This window comes from Lacerta agilis, chromosome 9 (assembly GCF_009819535.1).
Source record: "Lacerta agilis isolate rLacAgi1 chromosome 9, rLacAgi1.pri, whole genome shotgun sequence".
Lineage (NCBI taxonomy): Eukaryota > Metazoa > Chordata > Lepidosauria > Squamata > Lacertidae > Lacerta > Lacerta agilis.
Window position 1 is genome coordinate 36,684,847 of NC_046320.1, and position 26,549 is coordinate 36,711,395.

The following is a 26,549-nucleotide window of genomic DNA, read 5'->3' on the forward strand; positions in this document are numbered from 1 at the left end:
GCCGTGATGCAGGTGCACCTTTTCGAAGCTTCAAAGAGGATAGGCTAAAAAGGGTGGTTAGTGTGGATCTGCTGGATCCTGCTCGCTGTCGAAGCGCGAAGCGAGCGAGGGAAGGTCCTAGGACGACGTCCTAACACGATCAGCTTCCCTCGGAGTAGAGCTGGGAGACGTAATCTGGTTCCCCAGCCTTGAGCCACGTAGCTCTCCTACCTTTCCAAGCATAGGAGCAAACGCCCTGGGGCCGAGGTCCATTCGCCCTAATCAATAAAACATTTGAGGGCGCCTCCCCCTCAAAAAGGTTGATGGTCTGTTCAAATGCTGTGCATGCGCCGCGTCTTGTGATCAGTTATAAGGGCTGAGGCTTACTGCCCCTCCCCATTTTTTATTCAAGTTGGCACCCCTGTTCCCAAGTTTGTTGTGCAGAAAAGAACTTTCCAAGATTCCCTAAAGGAAGCTTCGCCAACCGTGCACGCCCCCCGGGCCCCCCTAAAGCTGCCCTATGCGATTTCCCCTTGAGAAAGCGCCCCCTGCGCCCTTTAAACTGCGCCGTCCTCTCATACAGACTCCGATGGCAGACCTGTGTGCAGTGGGGGTTACTCCCGGGTAAATAAGACACAGGATCGCCCCTGTGTCGCAGGCATGCTGTAGTCCCCGCGCGTCCGAAGGGGCTTCCCTCGGGCAAGTGTGCGAAGGACGCTACTCGCCTGCCCTTTGTAGCAGCTGGTGGCGGCGGGTGTTTGTAGCTCGGAGTCGCCTTGGGAGTCCGGTCTCGCTTTTGGCCTGCATTTTGCCCGTGGCTGCCCAGCCAGAGAGCAGCGAGGGACGTCCCTTGAGGACGTGGCCGGCCGGCTAGCCTAGAGGCAGCGGCGGGGGCTGCAGTGCGGCCGGAATCCCCGTCGGGCAAAGCCATCACGTCTTCGGGCTTTCGAGGGCAGCAAGGAGGTGGCAGCCGGGGGAGTCCATAGCTCCTTGGCCGGCCCGAGAAGCGCCCGAGGCAGCTGTGGGAATCTTTATTAAGTCCTCAGACAGGAGAATCGGCGTGAGTTTGGAGTGATGTGGAAGGCGTTGCTGTGTCTGGGCTCCACCGAGGTCTGAATTGGCTCCCCCTGAATAAAGAATAGCCCTAGCCATAGAGCAGTTAAACCAAAGTGCTTGGGGGGAATAATAATAATAATAATAATAATAATAATAATAATAATAATAATAATAATAATCGACATCACCCCAAACCCCACCAAGTGCTTCCTTCCTTCCTGAGTTAATCAGAGGTGCTGGATTTACGCCAAAAGTCTTGCTTTGCTGGTTTATGGATCGCACCCCCTCCCCACATAAGGATGCTCGGTCACATTTTGCAACTGGGGGTCATGCATGTCCCCCCCCCCCCCCAAGCAGGTCCACTGACTCCGACGGGGCTTGCTGCCAAGTATAGACTTGCAGTCTTGGTTTCTTGAGACGCACCCAACTAGTTCGTTCCCTTTTCCTAACCCCCCCCCCCCATTTTGATTTAATTTATAGAACTATAAATTTGCTATCAGGGTGAGTTGTGGTTTATTATTATTATTATTATTATTAGTGGGGATATTTGTTGTTGTTGTAGTAAAAAAAAAATAAAAAATACCGGAAGGGGGATGCTTGTTTCAAATATCACGTAAGGAGGGCTAAAAGCTTTCAGTCCTGGCTGTGTTAATCGGTTTACAAGTAGCTCTGCCGGCTCACTCGCTTCCCAACCAGCATGGGTTAGAGGCGGCTGGCTGGCGGATTTATTCCCAGCTGAGCTCCTCTTTGCTTGAGTCTCCGGCATGTGTGCAATAAGCAAGGTTATTCCTCGGCCCCCCCCCCACCCCTCCCCGACCTTCCTTCCCTGTAACTGTTGCCTCTCCAAGTTGATGGACAGCCGCGTTTCTCTTTCATTTCAGCTTCAGATGAAGATGTACTTGTTAAAGGAAAGCAGTCCATCAAGAGTCAGGCTTTAGGAAATCAGAACTCTGAGAGCGAAATTCTCCTGGAAGGCGACGATGATACCTTGTCATCCATCGAAGAGAAGGAACTGGAGAACTTAACTGGTAACTTCAGCTGTCTATTACCTGCTCCTTCCGACTTGGTTTCTCCCCCTGGCTTCCTTACTCCTTTACCTCCTCCTTGGCAACATCTTCTCTGCAAGGTGGGGAGGAGACATGGGATGGATGGCTCTTTCCCATAACTGTATTAATGAAGATAAATTTCTGAATAGGGGAAATGACCTTTGTACCGCCACTTAAATTATTAATTTTAGATGTGTGTGTGTGTGTGTGTGTATGAGAGAGCATGATAGGTCAGGCCAGATCCTGTACAAAAGTAGATTATGTTAGCTCCCCCCCCCCATCTCATTGGCACTAGTGTTACGGCGCATTGCAACAAGAAGGCAATCTGAACAAGTAAATCATAAAGCGTATTTATATATTTGTTCAAAAGCAAAACACCTCTCTGCATCAAAGGCAATCATTCTGTAAAGGGAGTTGTGTTCTTTTAAGCTAATTGTTCTGCCAGCCTCCTTTGTGTAAGTCTAAACCTCCATTTACTACTACTACTACTACTTCTTTTTTAACTGAGAAACAGGTTATTCTTCCCATAATAGATTGGCTTGGTTGCAAACTGAACGAAACAACGTTTTTCTGCTTTAGAATTTTATAGCCAAGCCCCCTATTCACTGGACTGGAACTGCAATCTGGGAATGAATAGTGTAGAATTTTGGGTCTAGGTATATATCACTTGGTCCACTCCAAAAACAAGAATATCCCTTGTGTTTAAATTCTGTTTTGCTGGAAGAAGTGGAAATGGGGGCTTATTCATTTTTATTTATGTGCAAAAATCTCTATTTCAGTTCATTACCTAATGCATCATCTGTTTGGTGCCTTATAATAAAAACTAAACATGAAAATATAGTCTACTGTCAAAGCCCTGCACCAACCAGTAAAACAGCAACATAATTTAATAGAGAGGCTCTCAATGAACCTGTTCTTCAACAGACCCTGCAAGAGCATCCAATCCATGGTCCACCCCCTTCTACATTTGTTGCTTCTGCTAATACATTCATACTGTAATAGAGGTGAAAGGGGAGTTTAATTATATAATCTTGACAATGGCAATAGGATTAAGAAGTAATCCTTGCTAATAAAGTAGTGTGGGTTACGAATGAAGTTGAAATTGTCAGGGGTTTTCAGCGGGACCTGAGCTGCCCTGGCTTCTGCAGCTGTCTGCTTGCCCTGTAATTGAATGTCTGAAAGTGATTGAAAAAATGTTATTTCTTCCCTGGATTACATGCTAATGTACAGAGGGCAAAGGGAGACAGCAAAAGAACACATAGCTGCTTATTTCATCCATTTGTGGGAATGAGCTTTGGGAAATCATGGAGGTAGTGCAGCTATCGGATGCCCATCTGCAAACACAATGTATTTGTACACTGGGAATAGAGGGCAAAGCTGCTCTGATCTCAGCAGAGCATCTCCTCTATTGTGCTACTGGCACACATTGAGATTGATGCAAGATTAAAGACCATCACACCTCCTAACAATTGACAGAAATGACAATTCATCTGAATTTTTTTGGCAGTTATTCACCCATTGATTACCTAAGCGTGTGCACCTCATTTATACACACTTTATTAATGCAAAAGGGAATGTGTCACACATGCAGTTTACAGTATTTTTAAACAAAGCCCTACAGCTGACAAATATGCCCTTCCCTGGTCTCTGTGTTCCCTGCTTTTTAATGAGTTGGATGACAAATATAACCCACTTTTCTGCTTTATATAATGGCCTGCATATTGTTAGATCTGTACCCAGCCTATTGTTTTGAGTAGTACACTGATCTGTCTCTGTGATAAACCCTGTGGAGATGTGATTATTCCAATAAAAATTCATTCAGTTGGAAACCAACGCTCCAGCTGTTTATTCCCACAGTCCCTAAGCTGCACTAACACTGTGTGTGGATACCTTGAAAAATATTAAAAAGGCAGGCTGAACCCACTTCTCAAATGCTATATGTCTCAGTCTCTAGCAATGGGTAGCATTTAACTTCTGAACAATAGATCCCTGCCATGCATGAAAATAAAAACTCATGTACAGAACTCGTAAGCAACTTTCTAAATAAGCTAATCATCAGGAAATCTGGGTCAAATTGGTTTGCCACTCCCCCCAAATCTACACACACATATGTGAAACTAATATTTCCCATCCAACCTTCCCTTTTTATGTATTTGCATTATTGTTTAGAACATGAGGTATTCGGTTCTGAAATATTTCTAAATTTCTGGAAGAAGAAAGCTCAGTGATCTAATAGCCACCTAGATAGCATACATAATTGTTTGCATTGTTTGCAGCTGTAGTTGTTCAAATGTCTGGCAGTCCCAAGTGCAGCAAATGCTTTGCATGTGTACTTGTGGGGGACTGGGGATTTATAAGAATTAAATTTATAAATCCAGTCCTTTTTGTGGAGGGTGGCATTGGATTAAAGTAAGCTAATTAAAAAGAAGAACATACACTTATATCTGCAACATTTTCTGCTTGTTGCGGAGACCACTGGTAACAAGGTGTTGGACTGTGGTTTTTGTATCTTTCCCTTCGGTAGGTCCTGTTAGTCTGTCTACACCAGCTCAGCTTGTGGCTCCTTGTGCAGTAGTGAAGGGCACACTTTCCATCACCGCCTCTGAACTGTATTTTGAGGTAGATGAAGAAGAGCCGAGTTTTAAGAAAATTGACCCCAAGGTAAGAGATCATTGACCCCTCTTGTACTAACCATTGTGACAAATTACAAGAAGCCTTTCGTTTTTCACCCAGTACTTTCTAAATCCATTGGACACAAGTTTTCTCATATTTGTGAGTTTGTAATTTGCAGAGTTTTCGTGCTGGTGGCACTCATGTAAGTATGAAAAACAATTCATCCCAGTTCCAGTGGTAATTACTTCATAGGGCAGAAGCCTCCTGGGAAATGCTTTGACTAAAACTGCATTAGAGCAAGAGGATGTGTGAAAGTTTAGTAGTGTTTTCTATTGAAGCCTTTGTTTTACCTCAACTTTTTAATGGTGCTCACTGATTTCTTGCATTTGATTTATATTACTTTGTAGCAGGCTGAAAAGTTTGTACATGCTTATTCAGAGAACATAATTGCCACTTGATACTATATATTTTAATAATATATTTTGTGTTGTGCTTCAGTTTCCCAACTCAATGCTGTGTTCAGATTATAATGATCTTTAAATGCAAGGGTAATAAAAGTCATTCCTCCCATCCCCAGAAAACCGTTTTTGCTTACAATGTTAATGATTACTTTAAGAATTGCATTTAGGCAGCTTCCATAATACTAAAATGTGATTACTGAGTATGCCTTTTCCACCTAAAATGTTTTATTGTAGATAAATGTCTCCCAAATTTCATTAAAGCAATTGCTAAAATACAGTGCTTTTTTAGGGAGAAAACAAAGACAAAATTGTATACTGTATTTCTATCAGTGGGTACTTATTTGTTGTATCTCTATTCAATTTTATTTTTTTGAATACATCTTTCTGAAAAGGTTAATGGATAGTGAAGACTTGAACTAGACCAGTGTTTTTCAACCACTGTTCCGCGGCACACTAGTGTGCCGCGAGATGTTGCCTGGTGTACCGTGGGAAAAATTGAAAAATTACTTTATATATAGTCAATATAGGCACAGAGTTAATTTTTTTAACATTTTCTAATGGTGGTGTGCCTCATGATTTTTTTCATGAAACAAGTGTGCCTTTGCCCAAAAAAGGTTGAAAAACACTGAACTAGACCTTGCTTAATGTTGCAGTCGTTTTTTAAAGCTTTTATTTTACTATAACAGTAGCAAATTAAAACTATGAAGTTTTCTTTGAAGTACATAAACTTTCAAGTATTAGGGTAAAAGTGAAAGGTTTAAAACTGAGAAGTAGCTGCAATTTGTTTGCATGTTATTTTGGTGCTGTTTGATATTGAAATTGAAAAAGCAGTCATCAGTGAAGACGAACTGTAAAATACTAATGCAGCCTATTTCTTATAACTCATTACAATACAGGAAGCTACAGTAAACTTTCATCAAATGTGGCTGTTCAGCCCTTGTGCATCATTCAAGGAGTAATGTAGGGTGAGATCCCTCTGCTATCTCCCCCCTCCCCTTTGAATGATACAATTATTCCTTTTCCATCTTAAAAAGGAAAATGAACGGGCATATTAAACTGACCGTACTCTTTAAATTTGCGGTAGAGATAGGGATCATAGAAAAGTAGCCAGGTTTATTAATTTAATCTTGAAGATAGGAAATGTTAGAGAGAGAGAAAGAGAGAGAGAGAGAGAGACCAAACTATTTATTTCCTTTCGTGAAAACTTTCAAAGCTTACTGGTGTTTTGGTTATGAAGTCATGCAATAATGCAGCATCATTCTCTTACAAGCACTGGCATTTCCCCATGTTTCTCTTTCTCTTCTCCCCCACCCCTTTCCCAGAAGATATGGGTAACTAGAACTTGAGTAAGAACATCTCCCCCTTGAATACCAATCCTGCGTTTGCTCAGATGCCTATTAAATGGGCCTTCCTCAGTTTGATAAATTTGGCTTCTCTGTGTGTTTTTCTAAACTCCTGGGAAAGAAAACATTATGACAGGAGTTTTGAAGTAAAACCTGAACTGGATGCAGCATTGATGCTGATAACATCAAAGTTTATATTCCTACTACAAGGCTGTTTTTAACAAGCAAGCTGTAGTACTATGAGCTCAGACTTGCTCTTGGAGTGAGGCACGGGAGATCCTCAATTTATTTTGAGCCATATTTAAATAATTTGTCACAGAAAAAAAAAGATTTTTAATATGAAGCCACATTGTTCTAGGAAAACAAAACAAAACAGAGCTGTTGTGCAAGTAGATGCATTTATATAAATGTAGAAAATATGTTTAGTTTCCTAATGGTATGAGATGATTTGTGAAATATGGTAGGACTCTACCTCTTCAATGATAGGTTTGTCTCTATGTGGGCACCTACTTCAAATAAGTCCTCAATAAATTTAAAAACACACTTTTGGGGGGATGAGGGGAATTCATTCAAATAAAAAAAAATCTTGAATAATAAAATACCCATAATGCTGGGGCTCCTGTCCACTGCACACAGCCCCATTAAAGTAAATGCTACTTACTGCCAAGTAAACATATTTTAGAATAGGGCTTCACATTTAGAGAAAACATGTTGGAAAATATCCTAGCAGTCAAATAGGGGTTTTTGTGTGTGTGTGTGTTTGTGAAAATCTAAACTTTGTTTGTATAAAGCCTGAAGCCATAATGTGAAACTTTTTTTAAAAAATAAAACAAATTCACTAGTACAATTTGAAAATCCTTTTCTCAAATACAAATCATTTTAGTATGGAAATGCATGGTCCTGGGGATGCTAGCTTAACATTAAAAAAAACAACAACAACCTGTTAAGGTCTAGTTCCCTTTTGTATTTTGTTCTATGTCCTTTCTTCCTGAAGCAGGGTCTACATAAAAGCCGGAGGAAACCAAATGTTTGCAGCAAATAAATTGACTAGTTGTAGGGTATTAATAATTCAGAGTAAATCTATATGGCCTTGAAATTCAAAGTCAAATTGGACTTGGGTACTTACTCAGCTTTAATAAATGAGAAGCCCACGTGCAGAGCTGGGCACAAATGAGGAGAGAGAAATTATCCTATCCTTCACATAATGAATGTATACTCAATCTCATAACCACTGTTAACGCAGCCCCAAATATTATCAAACACAAGTTGTTGTTGTTTTTAAGTATAAATGCTTCTTTCCCCACCTTAATATTTACATATCTTCTGTAAGAGAAAACAGATGTTAAATAGATATTTACTGGGGGGTTTCCCCCCAGAGATCTCCCTTAACATTCTGTTATTTTGTTCCCTTCCATCCATAGATATTTGTGTGAGAGAGATAGCCCTTCTTTACTGAGAAGTGGAAATAACAGTCTATCCGTTGCCTGAATTTTAGAATAAACCCACACGAAGGCAATGTAAAGTTAAAACCATTTTGTTTATTATTATTATTACTGTTTTGAACAAGTCATCTTAGGGAAAGGGGGAGGACGCATGATCTGACTTGGCACTGAAATACATTTAGCATCAGTAAACTTTTCGTGTGTGTCTGGGGCTTTCTGTTCGGTTCTCTTTCCCCATCCCTTTCTTTCAAAAGAAATAAAAAAGTACATATAGTTAAATAATTCTGGTTTCTCCCCTTCCCCCACTTCGTGACAACATTCAGGCAGACGAACGAGAGAAAGAGAAAAGCGGGGGGAACGAATGACATACACTTAATATGGGGGTGGAGGGGAAAGAGAAAAATGAAATGTACCTCGGGTTTCGTTTGGCTGTCGTAAAGTTCCGCCGCTGTTTCTAAGTGTCTTTTTAATTTATTTATTTATTTATTTATTCTTAAAAAAAGGAGAAAGGGAGAGCGCCGGTGCCCGCTGCTAGGCTTGGAGTCCTTTTTGCGCTTTCGTGGGGAGGGGATGCCTGCTGCTCCCCGTTCCTCTTCTTGTTTTTAAATAAGAGTTTTGTTTTTAATTCGGGTTCCGCGCAGTCTTTATTTCTGTCCCTCTTTCTCCTGGCGTTTTCCAACCCCCTTCCCCCCTCCTCTATAGCTTGTCGAGGCTCTTGGGGTTGGTGAGGATCTCCCTGGCGAGGCGCCAGGTCTGCTTGGCGGCGCTCTCGAGGGCCGAGTGCGGCTTGCCTTGGAACAGGTCGAGGTTGGGCAGGAAGTAGTGCGGGCACCGCCGGCACTGCAGGCACGAGATGAGCTGCAGCAGGATGCCGTTGAGCCGGTCGCCCAGGCACGCTTCGTCCCAGTCGGTCTCCCGCGGGTGCTTCTCGCACTCGTAGAGCAGCAGCGTCTTCATGTGGTAGTTGTTGAGCGGCTGCCCGGGCAGCTCGAGGTGCCGGTCGCGCAGCGTCTTGAGCACCGACAGGCACTTGTTGCGGCAGCCGCCCAGCAGCAGGCGGTTCTCGGCCTCGCCGAACTGCAGCACCCAGGCGTCGCTCTCGGCCGAGCTCTGCTTGCCCGTCAGCGAGTAGCACTCCTTGGAGAGCAGGTTGAAGCCCTCGGCCTTCACCTCGGCCACGCGGTTGGGCCCCGGCCAGGGGATGTGCGGCAGCGGCCATTGCGCCGCGCTGCGCGGCCAGATGCCCGTGCACTTGAAGGCGGGCGTGATCTGCACCACGTAGCGCTCTCGGATGCGCAGCTTCACCTCGCTCGTGTCGGCGATCATCTTGACCACGTCACGGTAGCTGCACTTGTCCACCGCCTGCGCCACCAGCGTCTGGAAGCGCGAGCGGATCTTGCGCGCCGACAGGTAGCCCGAGGCCGTGATGAACTCCACCCAGAGCGACATGCTGCGCTTGCGGCCGTCGCTCAGCTTGAGCACGGCGCAGCCCGGCAAAGAGCCGTCGTCGACGAAGTTGAAGACGCCCATCTGGTTGAGGTAGAGCACCACCTCGAACTCGGTGGGGGAGATGACTTCGAGGCCCTCGTAGCGCGCGTCGATCTCGCTCAGCGAGCTGATGAAGCGCGGCTCCTGCACCTCCACCTCCTTGAGCACGTCGGACACCACCTTGCACACCTCGCGGATGGTCTTGGCGATGGCCGCCTTACGCGCCTGGCAGCGCTCCGTGTAGTACTTGTTCAGCTGGTACACCAGCTTGGCCTGCGCCGCGATCATGTTGGGGCACACGTCCGGGCTGTACACCGGGCTCTCGCAGTACGTGGACGGATCCAACGCCGCCGCCGCGCGCGCCCGCGCCCGCCAAGCCCGCTCCAGACGAGCACCGCAGCGCCAGTGGGTAGCACCGGGCAGCACCACCACCCCGGGCGGGCAGGCGGGTGGGAGGCAGCAGCAGCTGTAAAGTTTGGCGGCTGGCTTCTTTCCTTGTTCACATTGGAGCTGCGCGCAGCTGCCGGAGAGGGCTTCAGTCCTTCATGGGGAAACTTCTCTCGCACTCGTGCAACTTGGCTTCCAGCGGGAAAGAAGCAATCGGCGGCCAAGGAGAAAACGGCGACGATGAGGGAGAGCTTGCGCCCGGTACCCAGAAGCAGAACTCCGCTCTCTTTCCCCCTCTTTCTCCTCTCTTTCTCTCTGGCACCGGGGCTTCTGGCCGCCTCCTTCCGCTGACAGGGTGGCGGCGGCGATGATCGCTTCTTGGAGGCCTGGTCTGAAGAAGCCACCGGAGTGGAAACCTATTGCTGCCGGCCGCCCCTGCTTCTTATTTCTTTATTATTAAACACAAGCCAGTGCAAGCGCGTTGTGATCATTTCTTCCCTCGGTTCAATTTTGTTTACAGGCGAATCTCTCTTTGGATCTCTCTTCTCTTAGAGCAGTGGCAAGATTGGCGAGTTGAGCTTCTTTGCGCGCGCGCTGGTGTGTGTGTGTGTGTGTGTGTGCGTGTGCGTGTGTAGTTTTCCGCTTTCCAGGATTTCGCGCGCCCCCCTACTCCTCCTGTTTTCCGCTTCCTTCCCCCTCCCACCTTTGGAATTGGATGCAGCAGCTCTGGTTACTTTCCTGCGCCTCTCCCGGCATGGACGTCTGGAGGTCTCTGGGTTTGCGGAGAGTGTTGTTTAGTTTATGAATGGTCCGAAGGTCCTTCCGAAAGGAGGCGGAGCTCCGGAATCCTACAATCGCGGGCCGAGCTGTCAGAGGGCCAGCCAATCGCAGGGCCGGGCGGTGTGCACGTTCTATGCTGGGCCCGCCACTACTGCGTATTGGGGGGGGGGGGGAGAAGGGAAAGAGACTGGAGATATGCTTGAGGCACATGCACAGATTGCGCGTACGCACACACATATGTGGCAAACAAACATGAAGCTCCCTTTCCCTGGAAAACCAGGGAGGAAGAGCCATAGCCCCTGTAAGAACGATTCCATGCAGCAATTTGGCGGGAATTAAATATTGCCATGAAACACACCACGGCAAGCGCTCTGGCAAGATCTCTGCGTGTTTTGCAGTGACGTTCAAGATCAAGGTGTACCTGCACGAACTGAAGCGCCGAGGGTGGTGCGTGCGGGTGTGTAAAATTCGCTTCCCCACACTGACTTGCTCTAGTAACGTTGAAGTATTGGAGGGCAAGGGGGGAAAGTAAAATAAAAGGGGGGGTGGAGGTTCAGTACTGTGCAAGCATAAATCTTCTGTAGCTGCTCCGCGGACCCAACATTAGTGAAAGGGAGACAGTTATTGGAACGGAATAGTACACGTTGTTTTACAACCCTAAATGAGGGTCCTACTTAAAAGTTATAAATCCTGCGCCATGCATCTGGCCTGTTGTTGTGAGATCATATGTGCCCGCTGTATTAAAAAAAATACTCCATTTACTAGCGCGGGGAGTCAGGAAGAAACTTTGCATTTTGGAGAGTTTCCGCATATACACAGTTCCGTGTTTACGAAAGTAACAGAAATATTCCCTCCAGCCCCAGCGGATTTCGGCTGTTGAGATTTTGTGTGCGCGCAAGCGCGTATTTCTCTGTGTTAAGATAGACACCAGCCGCAGATTAATCGTTTACATTTAATTGGTAATAATTGCTGAAGTGTCAAATCTTCCCGATCCTCAGTATTTGTGCTGGGGAGGAAAACAGTAAAAACTGAGACAGCGGCCCCTTCCCTTCCAAATTTAAATATTCTTATAGATCTCTTACAGAATCTTAATAAATAAGCCGCTTCGCTAACATTGTCAATTTCTTGTAGCCTTTTGCTTTAATTGTGTGATGAGATGGGCTTTTGTTGTTGTTGTTTTTTTAACATGGACGGCTGAGCTTCTTTTCCCTTTTTAATCGTGTCTTTCATTCCGTTGTTGATTATGATGATGATACATCTCCTGCAATGCTGAAAGTCAGCAATTATATTCCAGCCTCTGGGAAGCGAACTACGAACTCCTCTGCATATTGCTCTCATGGCCAGAAAGAAGACCATGGCGAGCCTCGCCTTGTCTCTTCTCCTCTCCTCCCTCCCCGCCAACTCCCAGTCTTTCTAAATTGAACGTGATATTTGCCCACAGGGCTTCTGTGGATATATTCCGCGTGCCAGGGAATAGTCACGTTCCCCGTAGGCTTGGAAAGGTCTTTAGAAGCTCAACAGTTGCTTGGAACAGGTGTGTGTCCTTGCCTTCTCCTGTCCCGTCGGCCAGATCCTCCTCCTCTCCAAAACAGGCTCCATCCACGTTGCCTGACAGATGCCTGCCTCGGGCGAGGAAAGAGACCCGACCAAAGCAGAGGAGGCGGGTGTAACCGGACTAGATATCTTGGAGGGAAGATGTGAAGATGTCACTGCTGCTGAAGCAGTGGAAACAAGCCGTCGCGGGACAACGGTGGAGAGAAGCAAATCTAGGCAGAATAATTCCCTCTCCAATCCCTCCCGTCGCAACCAGGAAGACAGGCGCTGCTTTGGAGGAAACAGTTTTCGGCTGCAACTCTGAACGCACTTCCAAGGGAGTAAGCCCCATGGACTACCGGGCGGCTGAATTGAGTAATAGTGCTTTGGCCGGCTGCGGTCCTGCCACCTGGTCGCACTGACCATGATGGGAAGGCTTACTTCCAAGCTCCGGGATTGTTTTCAACATGTATGCTCCGATCCTTAACAATGTCCTTACTTGGATGCTCGATTCTGAGAGATGTTAGGAGATTGTTCGAGGTCGGAGCACCTGGGAAGGATAGAGGAGGACGTGACACGTGTTTGTGTGTGTCCCCTTCTGTTTGCTTCTCCGTGGAACTGGCGCTAGCGCAAGAAAGAGCCCAGTTGCCCAGAAACAACTTCAAGGGGCAGACGAGGCGATGGTGTTGCTGCTCAGTTTCGTCCTCGCCGTGGCGCCCAGTATCCTCAAAATTGCTCACGTATTTTAAAAACTGGACGTGGCGGTGGAGCTGCTGTCCAGGAGCAGCAATCGCACAAATGCACAACCCGCTCCAAGAACCATTTCTAGCTCTTTGTCGCTAGCCAGCCAGACTCCTGCTTGGCAACCACCTACTTTCCTGCCCCCTTGCTTGGCGGTGTCCCCTCTGGGACGTTCACCTTGATGTCTGAGAAACCCACGTCTATCCTTCTCCCTCGACTGGCTGCCGAGACGCGCCCAGGGCGCGCGGAACCCCTACTTCCGCGAGTCAGCTTACAAAGCGACTCCCCTGGGTCAGGGTTGCCGCCCAGGTGACCCTAAAAAGGGAAAGAAAGGCTGTCTGCACCGACTGGGCAATTCCATCCGTGAGCTGACGGCTCCAGCCTGGCACCAAGCGCCTTTTCTCTCCGTGGGCAGGTTTGCGGCCCGGAGGGAAGGCTCTGAGCTTCCTCACCTTCCTCCTCCTCCTCGTTTTGATTTTCCAAACAATTCGTTTACCTTCTCTCTCTCTCTCTCTCTCTCCACTATTCCCCTCCACCACCACCACACCAGACTGAGGTCGAAGCTCTAGTAAATAATAAATCAGTTTGAAACAAAAGCCGCTTCGGATTTATGGCCCGGAGCGCTAATTAGAAACATCATTTGAGCAATAAACTTAAACACTTTCTAGCAAATAACGCCGGCGAAAAAGCCTGCGCCTCGCCTTCTGCGGCTGCCTTGGCTGCTTGCGAGAGAGCAGCAGCGTCCTCGTCTGTGGCGGAATTTGCTTTTTGTTTTCCTTCTTCGAGGGGAAGGATGGGGGTGGGTGGGAAGAGAAGGATGAATAATTGAAAGCATGTTGTTATTTTTTTGCTGTTGGGGGGTGGGAGAAGCGGAAGATCCGAGGCGAGCCTGCCATGGAAGAGCCCCTGTCACTTCACCTTGGCTGTCTGGGAGTCAAGGAGTCCATCAGCAGCTCCTTGATGGGGTATTAAAGCGAAGTGGCAGCCCCTCCAGGAGCAGGAGATACTGTATTCTATTAAAAGGACCCAGAGAGAGAATCAGAGAGAGAGAGAGAGAGAGAGAGAGAGAGAGACTGTCTGGGAGGGGAAGCTCTCAAGGCTAAAAGCCACTTGAAGGCTTCAGCCCGATTGATCTGTATTCTCCCGTTATAATCCGTCTCATCATACTTGAGTTAATGAGGCAGGGGAGGGGGTGGGGTGATCTGATGGGCCTTGACAAATTCATTAGGGAGGCTGCGGGACATTTTATTTGACTGTTAAACATCGTGTTTGTTTGGTTTAGGCAGTGCCAACATCAGCACGCCGCTGCCTGGAGCAAGGAAGAGCGAGGTTGTTAGCAGAGGGCTTCTCCAAAGGAGACTTTGCGTGGGGAGCGTCTTGCTCTTTTCTTGGCTTGCCCCGCTGGTTCCCCTTGCCTTCTCCCAGGGATGCTTTTCCTTTTCCTTTTTTTCCCGCTGCTGCTAAAACAGGTTAAGAATGGGTAGGTATAATCACTGGCATTTAATTGGCATGAATGAACTGCGAGGGAGAGCTTCCTTTTTTCTGTTCAGGGAGTGAGTGTGAGAGCGAGAGAGTTTGAGCATTTACAGGAAAACAGCTTAGTTTGAAAGTGGGCTGTTTTTACACATCTGGAATAAAGAAAATGGGAGCTGGGGAACTAGGGTGGTCTTTCTGTAGCTAGAGTAAACTGGAAATAGTAAAAAAAAAATGCAGATCTTGACAGCCACTCAACTTTTTATTGGCTTTTAATTTTATTTTTATGCAATTGCTTTGTGAGTCCTCCTGCTTAGACAAGCTAACATTTCTGTGGGCTATTTCTAAGGAACTTCTGGAAGAGGATTGACTTGAGACCATGGACCTCTTTGCCACATTTTCTTGTCTGCTTTTGAATTTTCAAGAATTTCAGACCCTCTGTAATCATGGACGATGAGACATGTCTTTTTTGTGTGACTGGGCTCTGCAATAAATAAATAAATAAATAAATAAGCTGAATTGTTATTATGTATCTCTAGAAGCCCATAATTAATAAATACCATTGGTTTACTTTAAATTCAGTTTAAGGACAACAGCGTGAAATGTATCCTATAGTCAACTTAATTTTTCAGTTCATCTTAAATTTTTCAGGCAATATTTTAACCAAGTTAGCTAAACATTCTTTGTGGCAGAATTCTGTGCTTCCATTTATAGAAGAACAGTCTGGGAAAAGAACTAATGCCCTTTGCCTGTCATTTTCATACATTCCTGCTCTGCTGATGAAGCTTGAACTGCTGCAGGGAATGTTTGAATTTGAAAAGAAATGATTCAGGAGTGGATGTTGTGTTCCTCAACAGCAAAAATAAGTCAATGGGTAAAGTAAATGCATCTGGAGGAATGACAGCTATAATCCTGTTTACATTTCCAGGATCTTTTCTTTATAAATTTGTGGGCGGATTTTTATTTTGCCTTTTTCTCTTCTGTTTGAGAGCTTAGTGTTGTAAATTGTCCTGTGGTGTGTACTTCCTTTATGTCTCAGAAGAAAGGGTTCCTTTTACTTAATTACTACAAAGCTTATACATTTTTAAAGAGCAATACTTGTATCTTAATTTTGTTTAGAAGGTTGAAAGGCACAATAGTTAACTAACACATAAATGGCTATCTAGTGATTTACAAGGCTGTATTTGGTGTGTAAGTTTTTTCTTCTCCCTCTATCCACTTCAGCTACTGCCCCCCAAGACTGCCCTTTCCTCTTATTTCTTATTTTCTAGATGTAAAGGTATATGTCTGAAAAGGGAAAGCTGCTTTGATTTTTTTGGGCAGTATCACAATTACTTTTATAATTCACTGTAATAGTTCCCAGTGTGTTCATTTAACAACTTTATGATCTAAACCACTTTACTTGGAAGAGAGTTTTATTGAAATTAGCAGAACTTGCATGGAACCATGGTTTGAATCTGTTCATGAATGCATTGGTGCATATGCATATATTTATATTTATTTGTTGCATTTATATCCTACCTTTGCCCCCAAGGAGCTTAAGGTGGTGTACATGGTTCTCCCTCTCCTCATTTAATCCCCTCCCCACAACAACCCTGTGAAGTAGGTTTTGCTGAGAGGCAGTAACTAGCCCAAGGTCACTGAAGTCAAAGTGGGGATTTGAACTCTGGTCTCCTAGGTCCTAGTCCCCCACTGTTACTGAAGTAGTTCACAATCTGTATTGTTTTATTGGTACTGTTGCTGCAGGTTTGTTATGTCCTTTGGCGAGAACAATAAACTTATATTGAAATTGGAATGATCCATTGCTGAGACAAGCAGCTATTTGAACCGTACAGCACAGCAGTAGTGGAACTTTAGTTGTATCAAAGGCAAATAAAAATGATTTCCCCCCTGCTGCTTTTATAATGTTGCAGTTGTACTAGAACAGAGTTGATTTTATTGATTATGGTGAGGTTATATATATCTATGCTTCATATTTATAGTTTATTGAATCATTCAAGGTGGCCCTCTGCAATTCAGCTTATCTGCAAAATCTAATTTTAAATTCCCTAATCTATTTGAACCAAATTGGGTTCCAGTTGCCCCCTTTCTATAGCATTGCCTGCTGTCAATTCATTGTATGCATTGAATATATGGATTATGAATCTCCTGAGGTTTTCTGGTGACTTTAGACAGCAGAAAATGTAGATGATATTTTACAAGCAATTGCAGTGACACATGTTGAACGTGTTGTTTGTAGTTTAAAATCATTTCAATATATTTTTAGTAAATTTGTAATGGCCTCATTTTGGCATTTTCCAACCATACTCTATGAGAATCCTGTTTCCACAAGAAGGAAGGGATGTGCAATCCTTGTGATTTGAGTCTCAGCTTTAATAAGTAGCATTTATAGTAAGGCACTTATTTAAACCCTAACTTCAAACCCTTCACATCCCTGGTTGAAGTGCAATGTCATTTGTTTGTGAAGTGAAAAAACTGTGATGTCACTTTTGAAAAATGCACTGTGTGTCAACCTCAGTTTTCTGGTTGCTGTTCCATAAAACCTCTTATAGCTTTAACTTAATATTTGCAAAGGAAACAATGAGTCAGTCAATGTAGATTGCAAGTATTTTTCCCCCAACACTAAACATTGGAAATCATTTTCTAGGTTACCTTTCCTAAAGGTGATAGAACTACAGCACACAGTATCTTCTCTAAAACGTGGTACAAAAATTATCCATTGTGAGAAACAAAGTTTAATAAAAATTGGCGGATTAGGTGTTAAGGGCCCACTGAGTGATGAAAGAAGAATGCCTGTTCACATGAATAAAATACAGAAGCTGTATGTTCCAGTATAATAGCTGAAATAACATTTGGCGAACAAAGGATTCGTGGTAACTTTTCTCCCTCAACATTCTGAAACTAGGATGTAAAACAGCTGTCTCAGGCTATGTATGCCCTGGTTATACCTGTCTGTTTCTTCTCTGTGTCTCTTATCCCTTGCCCCACACTCCAAATCTTCTTTTATTATCTTTGCGTTCTATGGAGTCTTGTTTTCTAGCTGGCTTTGTCTACAGCAAAATGCTGGGTTGGTGTGTTTAAATCTGCCATGGATAGAACGAAAAATCTTTTGATCTATGACTATGGCTGTTTCCAAATGATTTGCTTGCTGGGACTGGACACTGTCCATGCCCTTTCTCTTCCCTATCTGATAGGCACAAACAAAGGATGTGACATGCTACCAGATGCATAGTTAATCATCACTTTAGGTCTGCAAAAGGGGGAGAAAGAAGGAAAGATGCGCCCAGGCTCAATTAAGTCTACTATTCTTGTATTTACTGTGCACTGCAATACATCACTGTGATAAGCACTTTTTTATTTTAATGTGAAAATCAAGCATATGCTTCACTCTCTTCTCCTTTGAAATCAGTAGAACTTAAGAAGCACTTAACTGTGGTTGAATCACACCTTCTGTGCTTATGAATGCTGGCCTGCAATCAATTAAATTCTGTAATATAACAGAAATTATATCAGAATTTGTTTATTGGTTTGTTAAATTCCTATCCTACTAAATGGTGAAACAGTTTTTTTTTAAAAAAACAAAACAAAACAAGTGGCACAATACGGACCGAAAAGCCACAGCTGCAATACACAGTAGATCATCCTTGCCTCCAAGCATGTTGCAGTTCACAGGAGAGGAACATAAATCACCAGAGGAGTGTACTGCAGGCTTCACCATGGGCCATGATCTATCAAGCTGCAGTGGGGTGGGAAGGAGAATACAGGAGACTGATGAACTCAGCATTGCTACACATGTTTTGCTATTTCCTAACACTAGGGCATGGTCCTAGAAATTCGTATTCCAACTCAGTTGCCTTGGGATAATTTTTCTAGCACAGTCCTAAGATCTCTCCTTAACCTGCAGTTCCTCACCTAGATTTGACTTTGTTCAGTCTACACTTTGGTATTTTTTATTTTTGTACATACATGAGCACAGAGGTTCAATATGCTAGATAGCATGGGGGCTTCTTAACTTAGGAGGTGAGGCATTGAATAGCTGCCCCTTGGTATTATGGCAGATGGGGAAAAGGAGTAATCAGCACATGTACTGCACACACACACACACATCTGCTTCTTCCAACTCCTGATATGCTTAGACACCTGATTGCCTTCACAATATACCCTCTGTATGTAGTTTGGATGAGGAGAGGGCTTGGACTATGCCCAGTCTTTTCATGAAACCACTGGCATGTTTAACTATTTGGGTACATATTACAAACTTAGTTTATATTATTATTTACATATTCAGTAATACTCCTTTTTTACTTCTGCTTCTTTAGTTTTCAAAGTTTATTGACATTCCAGTTCATAATGGTGGCTATTGGGTTAGATCAGCAAAGAAAAGCAAGATTTTTGGTAAAGACATTTCAGGTGCTCCATAAATAATTTCCTTAAAGTACCTGGCTATTGGTACTCAGCAAGGTTGAGAATTGAACTGCCAAAAAACTACTCATAATGTTTGCAATGTGAAATAGTGCTACTACTTTTTAATTTAAATTTTCAGTAAAATTAAACTGTAGATGGAAAAGTTTAAATATATTTACTGCCAGCATCTCTGAACATGCCAAAACATTATGTGAACAACTACAGTTTCAATAACAAGATTCACTACAGATACAAGTCTTTCAAGTAAAAATGGGTAATTAGGAGAACATCTATTCATGTTCTAAGGCATTATACTTCTGAATACCAGTTCCTAGGCACAAACAAGTGAATATTATAGCCTGCAAGAATCCTCTTGGTCATTGCAGGAAACAATATTCTGGATTAGGAGGGACTGCAGTTGGCGCTGTGGTCTAAACCACAAAGCCTAGGGCTTGCCGATCAGAAGGTCAGTGGTTCAAATCCCTGCGACGGGGTGAGCTCCCGTTGCTTGGTCGCAGCTCCTGCCCACCTAGCAGTTCGAAAGCTTGTCAAGGTGCAAGTAGATAAATAGGTACCACTATGGGGGGGGGAAGGTAAACAGTGTTTCCGTGTGCTGCTCTGGTTCGCCAGAAGCGGCTTGGTCAGGCTGGCCAAATGACCTGGAAGCTGTCTGTGGACAAACGCCGGTTCCCTCGGCCTATAGAGCGAGATGAGCGCCGCAATCCCAGAGTCGTCTGCGACTGTCCTAGCAGTCAGGGGTACCTTTACCTTTACCAGGTTTTTTCTGACTATGCAACTGGTGGGCAGGGCAGAGCTGGGTTCTTGCTTTGCTTTTACTAAATTATACTGTTTTTAATATGATCATAGATAATATGCTTTGTTTTTAATGAATGAAGGGTTTCTGAGCTAATCCTGAGCCAAGAGAGTTAGAGATCAGCTTTCTAAAAAGCACACACACACACACACACACACACACCATCTAGAGGCTAAAAAAATTTTTAATTGTATTATTTGTAGTTCTGTTTGAATTAGGCATGTATGCAGACTTATTCTGTTGTCCTGTCTCTGTTAATTTAGGAAACCAACCCCTCTCGAACTTTGAACTTTACAGAATAGTTAAGCAATGAATGTTGGAAGCCCACCATTAATGACCATTTATTATACTAGTTGCACAATCTTGGAATAAGATTATTATGTAGTTTGTCGACTTCCAAAATGCAGACTTGGAAGAAAGGAACTTGAAGTAGTTAATACATTTGTGAATTTATGTTTTATCTTGCTTCACTTGAAAATTTATGAGGAGGGCAACTAAGGGTTGCTTAAGTTGTGTGTTCCAGGGCTTGCCCCCACTGATAACACCCTTGTTGGCGTGAAAGTGCAATGCAAATTATGACAGTTACAACCTTCTGTTTTGTTTAACCTGTCACTGAATTTCCTGACTCAGTGCGGAGGGCAATGGTGTGTTCAGCTAGTCCATATTCACCTAAACTTAAAAGGTCAGGTTTCTACAGGCAAGCCTAGTCAGAGCTTAATTGATGAGGAGGGCAGGAAGACAGAATTTACTGTTCTGTTGGCTAGTTTCATATCGTTAGGTTGTCCTGAAAGCATCAGGCAGTCACAGCCCCTTTCATGTAAGTGCTGACCCTAGACAGGAGCTGACAATCAAAGGAGGCAGCCACAGGAACCAGTGCAAGTATGCTATTGATTTTTCAGTTAGGTCTAAGTAGTTTGTAGTATGGGTAATGGGCGACAGAGGCAGGTATGTCATTATCAATGAGCTCCAGAACAGTAGCGACAACCTTCCCTCATATTTCCTTCAACACTGACAGTATGCATCCAGAAGTGGTCAATAAATTGCCCAACCTTTTACTGACAAGTGACTTGGACAGGCTGGGGGTTGGGAACCAAAGAGCTAAACTTCTTCCCCTGAACTTGACGTGGAAGCCTAGGAGGAGGGAAAGAGAGGGAGAGGATCTTAGAGTCAGCACTTGCAGTTTATTAGCCTAAATCCTTTATGGAACAGATGTAATAACATTGGCAATGAATTCCAGTATCTCTCTGCAGATGACATTAATTTATCATGTCATTTTGTGCTTTCCAGAATATCAAACACTAAATGAAGAACAATAATTTAAATAGGTTGTTTTTCACATAAAAATGCAATATGTGGGAGTAGTTAGTTTTTTTAATAAAAAAAATAGAAACCCCCCCCCCCAATATAATAACTACAGTATATATTGCATAAATGTTATGTTGTCCTATTATTTATTTGGCTAGTCACTGATAATAGTTATTTGCATTATTGTCCTTAGGACCTGGTTTCAGAACACTGTACATAGTACAGTGTTTAAAATGTCTGTCACTGCATTCTTTAAATCCAATCTGTTAGAAGAGATTCCTGCCAAATGAATGTGCTTTGGTCCCTGGTATAAACTGAGGATGCAATCCTAAACACACTTCCTAGGGAATAAGCCATTTTGAATACAATAGTGAGACTTGCTTCTGGGGAAACATGCATAGGATTGCACTGATAGTCACATATTCAAAATGTTATACACACACACACACACACACACCACACAGAGAGAGATGAATATTGCTTTTTCAGTTTATTAGGATAGCAGAAGGTAATGGGGTTGACAAGTCAAACTTTTGTAACTCTGACTATTGGATTTTAAAGAGGAAAGACTATTCAAGTTTATGCCACAGTCCACAAATTAAATGCTTGCAAAAGTACACTGTAAACGCTGGCTTGATTGAGAAGTTTAACATACTTATAATTACAATGTTGTATTAAAATAATTTTCAGTGGTTACTCTTTAATCTTCTTTTTCCAAATATTGTCACATCACTTAACTAATGTCAGTTATATCATTTGTTTTCAAAAGTCAAGATCTGCTCAGGTTTTATGCTATGCACAGATGTTAACAAAATAACACATGCTTATAATTAAAAGAAATCTTTAAACAAATTGAAATAAGGCAGAAGAGTAAATGTTTTGAAAAATGGCCTTAAAATACCACAGCAGTGAGTTATCTTGTTTAACAAATCTATATAGTGTAAAATTAGAAATGCAGACTGAATATTAAGAATCTGCATTTTTTAATTTGTTTTCACTAGATAAAATCATTTAATTTAGATCATGAGCCTGCGCACACAATTTTTATTTTTTTGCCGGTGGTAGGGGAACATAAGGGCATATCCATGAAACGAGGTTTTTTTAAAAGAAAAAAAGAAAAAAATCTGTTTAGTATGCATTTGAAATTAAGATAAACATATTAGGATTGACTGGAAGATACAGGTTAAATATTTCAAGGGATCCCTCCACCCCAGAGTCAATTTAGAGGCTACAGACATTTGAAGCTAGACTAAGGTGTTCTTATACCTTTTTGTTAGCATAACATCGCACTGGTTTTGAACCAGAATATTTTGCTTCATTTGCAGCATGCTGCTGGCATGCTTTGTTAATGCTGCGAAAATGTTTAAAGGAGATGCGGAAAGGCAACAAATTAAATTTTCATGAAAGAAAACCCTAATCAGCAGTGACAGTGTAAGAGAAAGATGATTGCCACTTGGTCATTGTAGAAAGGCACTTAGGTTTGGTGTCAGTGCTTCTGTTAATGATGACTAATGTCTTTCTTGCAGCAAACACATGCTCAGACATTGTGCTACTGCAGTCTAGGTATTGGGTTGAAGCATAGGCACCATGGATCTTAAAACAAAGGTTCAGGTCTTGAATTGAGTGGCTCAAGATGCAAAAATTTCCCCACAGTTATATTGTAGCTGCAGTTTTAGAAATAGTTCAGATTCCTATCTTCAGAAGCAGAGGGATGGAACAGCGTATTTGAATAGGGTAGGCTGGATCAAGGAGGCTGACTGGTTAGTAGTAGTGTGAACGTATGGGAATGAGTATTTCTATAGTAAACAAATGAATAAAATGGTTTAAAAAAAAACCCTATGGAATTATTTCTAGTCCCCATATCGAATTCTACACAAATCCTTTAAACTAAACTTAAAGCAGAGCGACTCTCAATACCTTTTCAAATCCTTTGGCTTTAGTTGTTTAAATATATTGGCAAAAGAGAGGTGGCATGTGTCAGTTCTTTAGCTTTTCCCAAAGTGAGACCTTTCAGAAGGGCATTTGTAATGCTTGTCATATTTTTTCATATGCCTCTTATTGGCTTGACAAGTCTAGAGGACCATGAGAACACAGATGTCATTGGATTCAGACAACACTAATTACTCTGGGATTTTTGCAGCCCCGGTAGCTGTATGCAGCTGTCGATTATGAGTGTTTATGTGGTATATCATGGGTATACTCTCCAATCTCAGATGTTGCCACTGACCTTTTTGTTTCCTGTTGTTAAACAATAGGATTTCTTATACATCCTGAAAAAAAGAGAAAGGGATCTAAAGGGTGTGTCAGTATTTTTATGCTACATATTAATATTAGTCCTAAGATTAATTGAACGAAACAGCTATATTTATATTTAAAATGTGTAAGCACTTGTTTTACAGTTTTCTCAGCACAGGAGTTTCTTGCATCCTCCCTAAGTTATAGCTATATTTTTATCTGTCCCCCTGCCTTTTCTTTCACCCTGTATCCTGCCACTCAAAATTAAAGCTGCTAGATCACTATTAGCATTGATTTAGCTCACTTGAAAAACAGCCATTCTTTAATGTCACATCAAAGACGTTCTACTAATTTGGATCAGAGTTTAGATAAAAATTGTTAACCAAGGTTTATAAAGCAGTTGTTTAATACTTGTCTCCATGTTGAATTTTGTTTGCAATATCCACCCCCCCCCATCTCTTTGTTCTGTCACAGTTCATAGTGCATAAAGCAGCTGATTCTAACAAAAAGTTCAAATGGTGGTCACAGCATGAATGACATTAGGGTTTTTTTAAAGAAGGGGGGGGGGAGGGAAAAAAAAGCTTATGTTAACGTTCTGTGCATTTCCGAAGAAGTGCAGCCTGTGTTAATCACAGATCGGAAAATGAAAAGCACCAATAATGTTAACTTTACATGCTGATGATGCAGAAATGGAAGCAGCTTTATCAAAGATGCATGATGAGATGAAACTGCAGTCTCTGCTGTACAGTTATAGTAATTATGACTAATGAACCGTCCAGTCTGGATGAAATGGCATGTCCTTAGGGACTGTGTCCAATCAGTTGTGACTTATGCAAGCTGTAGAAAACATTGGTAGACTAGATTCAATATTGTAATATGAAATATACTATGTTAGCAATTTCAGGTTTTCAACATTATTTCCATTTAGAAATATCTAATATTTTTCTTAGCTGGGGGTTGTTGTTGTTTTGTTTTTGTTTTTAAAATAACCTGTATATTGAATTGTAATTCCTGTTTTAATAGGGTGAGTGTGTGCTATATTGTCATTATAATTCCAGAAGAAGGATTGCACTCTGGATGCAGTAAAAACAAAAGAGGCACCAATAGCAGATTAGTTTTCTGCAGTTGTCAGGATGTTTCTGTGAGATTTTATAATCATGCCACCTTTTGGTTACATTTGAAATAACCTGAGAGTTTTCCAGAATAAGACAAAGGCAGCCAAAAGTATGTCTAGATTTGATGCATAGCAAAATTAAACTATTATAATGCATTTAACAGTTAGATAACATCCCATATTTTTGTCTTACTTCTCTATGAATTTGTTCATTGGTTTTTTGTGGCCCTTTCTGCAAGAATGGGGGGTAGTGATACTTTCATAAAATTAAGAAGGGGCAAGGGAAGTTAGTATGGTGTTGAGGAACATGCAACTTAGCAAATGAGTAATACTTTGCCATTTCATAAACTTTTAAAAGTTTTATTGATATGCAGATGAATTGTTAATACTAGCCAAGCTTAATTGTTGTCTCATTTGGAAAAACTGTGATTAGGTTTTGGTTGCTGTTCAGTGGGGTTTTAGTGCTAATTATGGCAACTTCAAACTGAAATGTAGTCTTCCTTCTCTCTCCAGTTGCACCTCCACAGTTTACTCATGCTTCATATAAAGCTTCACTGTTTAGATTCTCAGTTACTTTGTCCCATCAATTCTTCAGTGTCTGTGTGATTTATGTCTCTGAATTTTATTTCTCTTTCCATATGTCTTCTCCCATTCCCTTGAGTGAGGTTATCCTCTTAATAAAATTTGGTTTCAACTTGGAGTATTTGATGGATCATGGAGAGAAGATGTATCCAAGTTGCTGCAAACCATACAAGGCCATTAGGAGCACAATAAGCACATTCATATATATTATGGATCTGGAAGTTTTGATTGAAAGCAAGGCTTTCATTGCTGTCTAGTGTCATAAGCCCAAGCCTCAGCATGGGGCCACATTGCAGGGAGGGAGATTGTGATCCACAGGTATATTGATAAGGATTAATGCAAGCTGTGCTATCCTAAATACATAGTACTGGTTTACAGTATTTTTATTTCATATCTGTGCCTATCATTGACCATACTCATGTGAATGTGATATGGGCATTAAAATGGGTTGTCTGGGATGCAAGAATAAAGATGCCTAAAACAGTGGGAGTGGCCACTGACATCTAGGTTGCTAGGGAAGGCAGAAAAAGTTACTGTTCCTTCTTCTTCTTGCTAGCATAAGTATCTCCCTTTAACCTTTCCTTAAAAAAACCACCCCTTGCTCTTAAGTTTAGCACCCTTGTTGGTGTCCATTTTGCCCAATTTCCAATTGTCATTCAGGTACCTTCCATAAAAAATTTTTTAAAACAAAAGTACCTGCAAGCAACTGATAATGCTTACAATAAATATCAAACTTAAAATTATTGATGAATTCAAAAGTATTAAACATTTATTTTTAAAACCTGACTGACATCTTGATTGAAACACACTTGCTTATCTCTCAAGTGTGCTCAGGATTCCAGCCAAAGGGTTGTATCCAGTGCTGTCTCTCCATTGAGGGAAGTCTCTTTGATCCAGCAGAGACTTCGATCAACAGAACAAGGAGGAGTATTTTCATCCTTCCATCCCCTCAATCTATTCCATTGGGCTGGAGATACTTTAGAACAGTGTGAAAGGTGATACTGTGGGGTGGGGGGTGGGCAGGGAGCAGGGAATTCAGGGAAGAGAAAGCCTAGCAGAAATCACATTTACTGTTTTGCTTATGGAAGCTTTCCATCACCAGGTGATCTTTACAGAAGAAATCAGTAAATATATTTTCCTAAAATTACTTGTGTCTTTATCCAAAATTAATATATCTGTGTAACACCTCAAATGTGCTTGGTAATGAATGCAATTAGTCATATTAACTTGTTGGCCCTCTTTCTTTCCTTTTTTCCTTTTCTGAAACCACAACTAAAGAACAAAAATCTTTCATAATTCTGTTTACTGTTTCTTGGTGTTGATTAACATTATAAAGTGGTGTTTGATACAAGATTGATGCCTAATGGAGACTTTATTCAGCTTCGCTGAGAATTAACCCAACTATTTAAAATCCTGCAGATTTTGTTGGACTACAACTCCCATCAGCCCCATCTAGCATAGCCAGTGGTCAGGGATAATGAGAGTTATAGTCTGGCAACATCTGGAGGACAACATGTTAGCTACCCATGAGTTAAAGGTCGTAAGTGAAGTTAAAATAAAAAACTTTTTTTAAAAAAGAAAATGCCATGTGTATGTAATATATGCACAACACCAAGACTTAGTAGCTGTCTTAAAGTTTAAATTTTACAGTTATTAAGATGCTAAGTTTTAACTAAATATTTAAAGTGCAAGGCATACCAGCATTGCACTTTTGTTTTAAAAGTTTTCCTCTGAATGAAAGCAATTATTGGAA

The 26,549-nt window shown here is 42.4% G+C and overlaps 2 protein-coding genes and 1 long non-coding RNA gene across 7 annotated transcripts in view; 1 reads left to right on the plus strand and 2 right to left on the minus strand.

Moving 5' to 3' along the window:
- Window positions 1–26,549, plus strand: part of LRBA (LPS responsive beige-like anchor protein) — a 321,418-nt gene that overhangs the window by 161,888 nt on the left and 132,981 nt on the right. For 4 of the 5 annotated variants that reach the window (XM_033160146.1, XM_033160148.1, XM_033160147.1 and 1 more), the window contains exons 33-34: window positions 1,917–2,063; window positions 4,606–4,742. In XM_033160146.1, the coding sequence (XP_033016037.1) occupies window positions 1,917–2,063; window positions 4,606–4,742 (284 nt within the window). Of the gene's footprint in view, window positions 1–1,916; window positions 2,064–4,605; window positions 4,743–14,951; window positions 15,217–26,549 lie in introns of those variants that run through there. The other variant, XM_033160150.1, reaches the window with a different exon arrangement.
- MAB21L2 (mab-21 like 2) lies at window positions 8,436–9,872 on the minus strand. The gene has a single exon (XM_033160157.1). It carries the CDS (start codon window positions 9,714–9,716, stop codon window positions 8,637–8,639), a length of 1,080 nt encoding a protein of 359 aa, XP_033016048.1. The 5' UTR covers window positions 9,717–9,872; the 3' UTR covers window positions 8,436–8,636.
- LOC117052849 lies at window positions 14,586–18,093 on the minus strand. The gene is made up of 2 exons (XR_004427324.1): window positions 17,951–18,093; window positions 14,586–14,826 (listed from the first exon to the last, which is right to left on the minus strand). It is a non-coding gene; the product is annotated as an uncharacterized LOC117052849 (long non-coding RNA).

Excerpts from the sequence above, each read along its gene's own strand:
- MAB21L2 (XM_033160157.1), bottom strand. The coding sequence starts at position 9,716 with ATGATCGCGGCGCAGGCCAAGCTGGTGTACCAGCTGAACAAGTACTAC.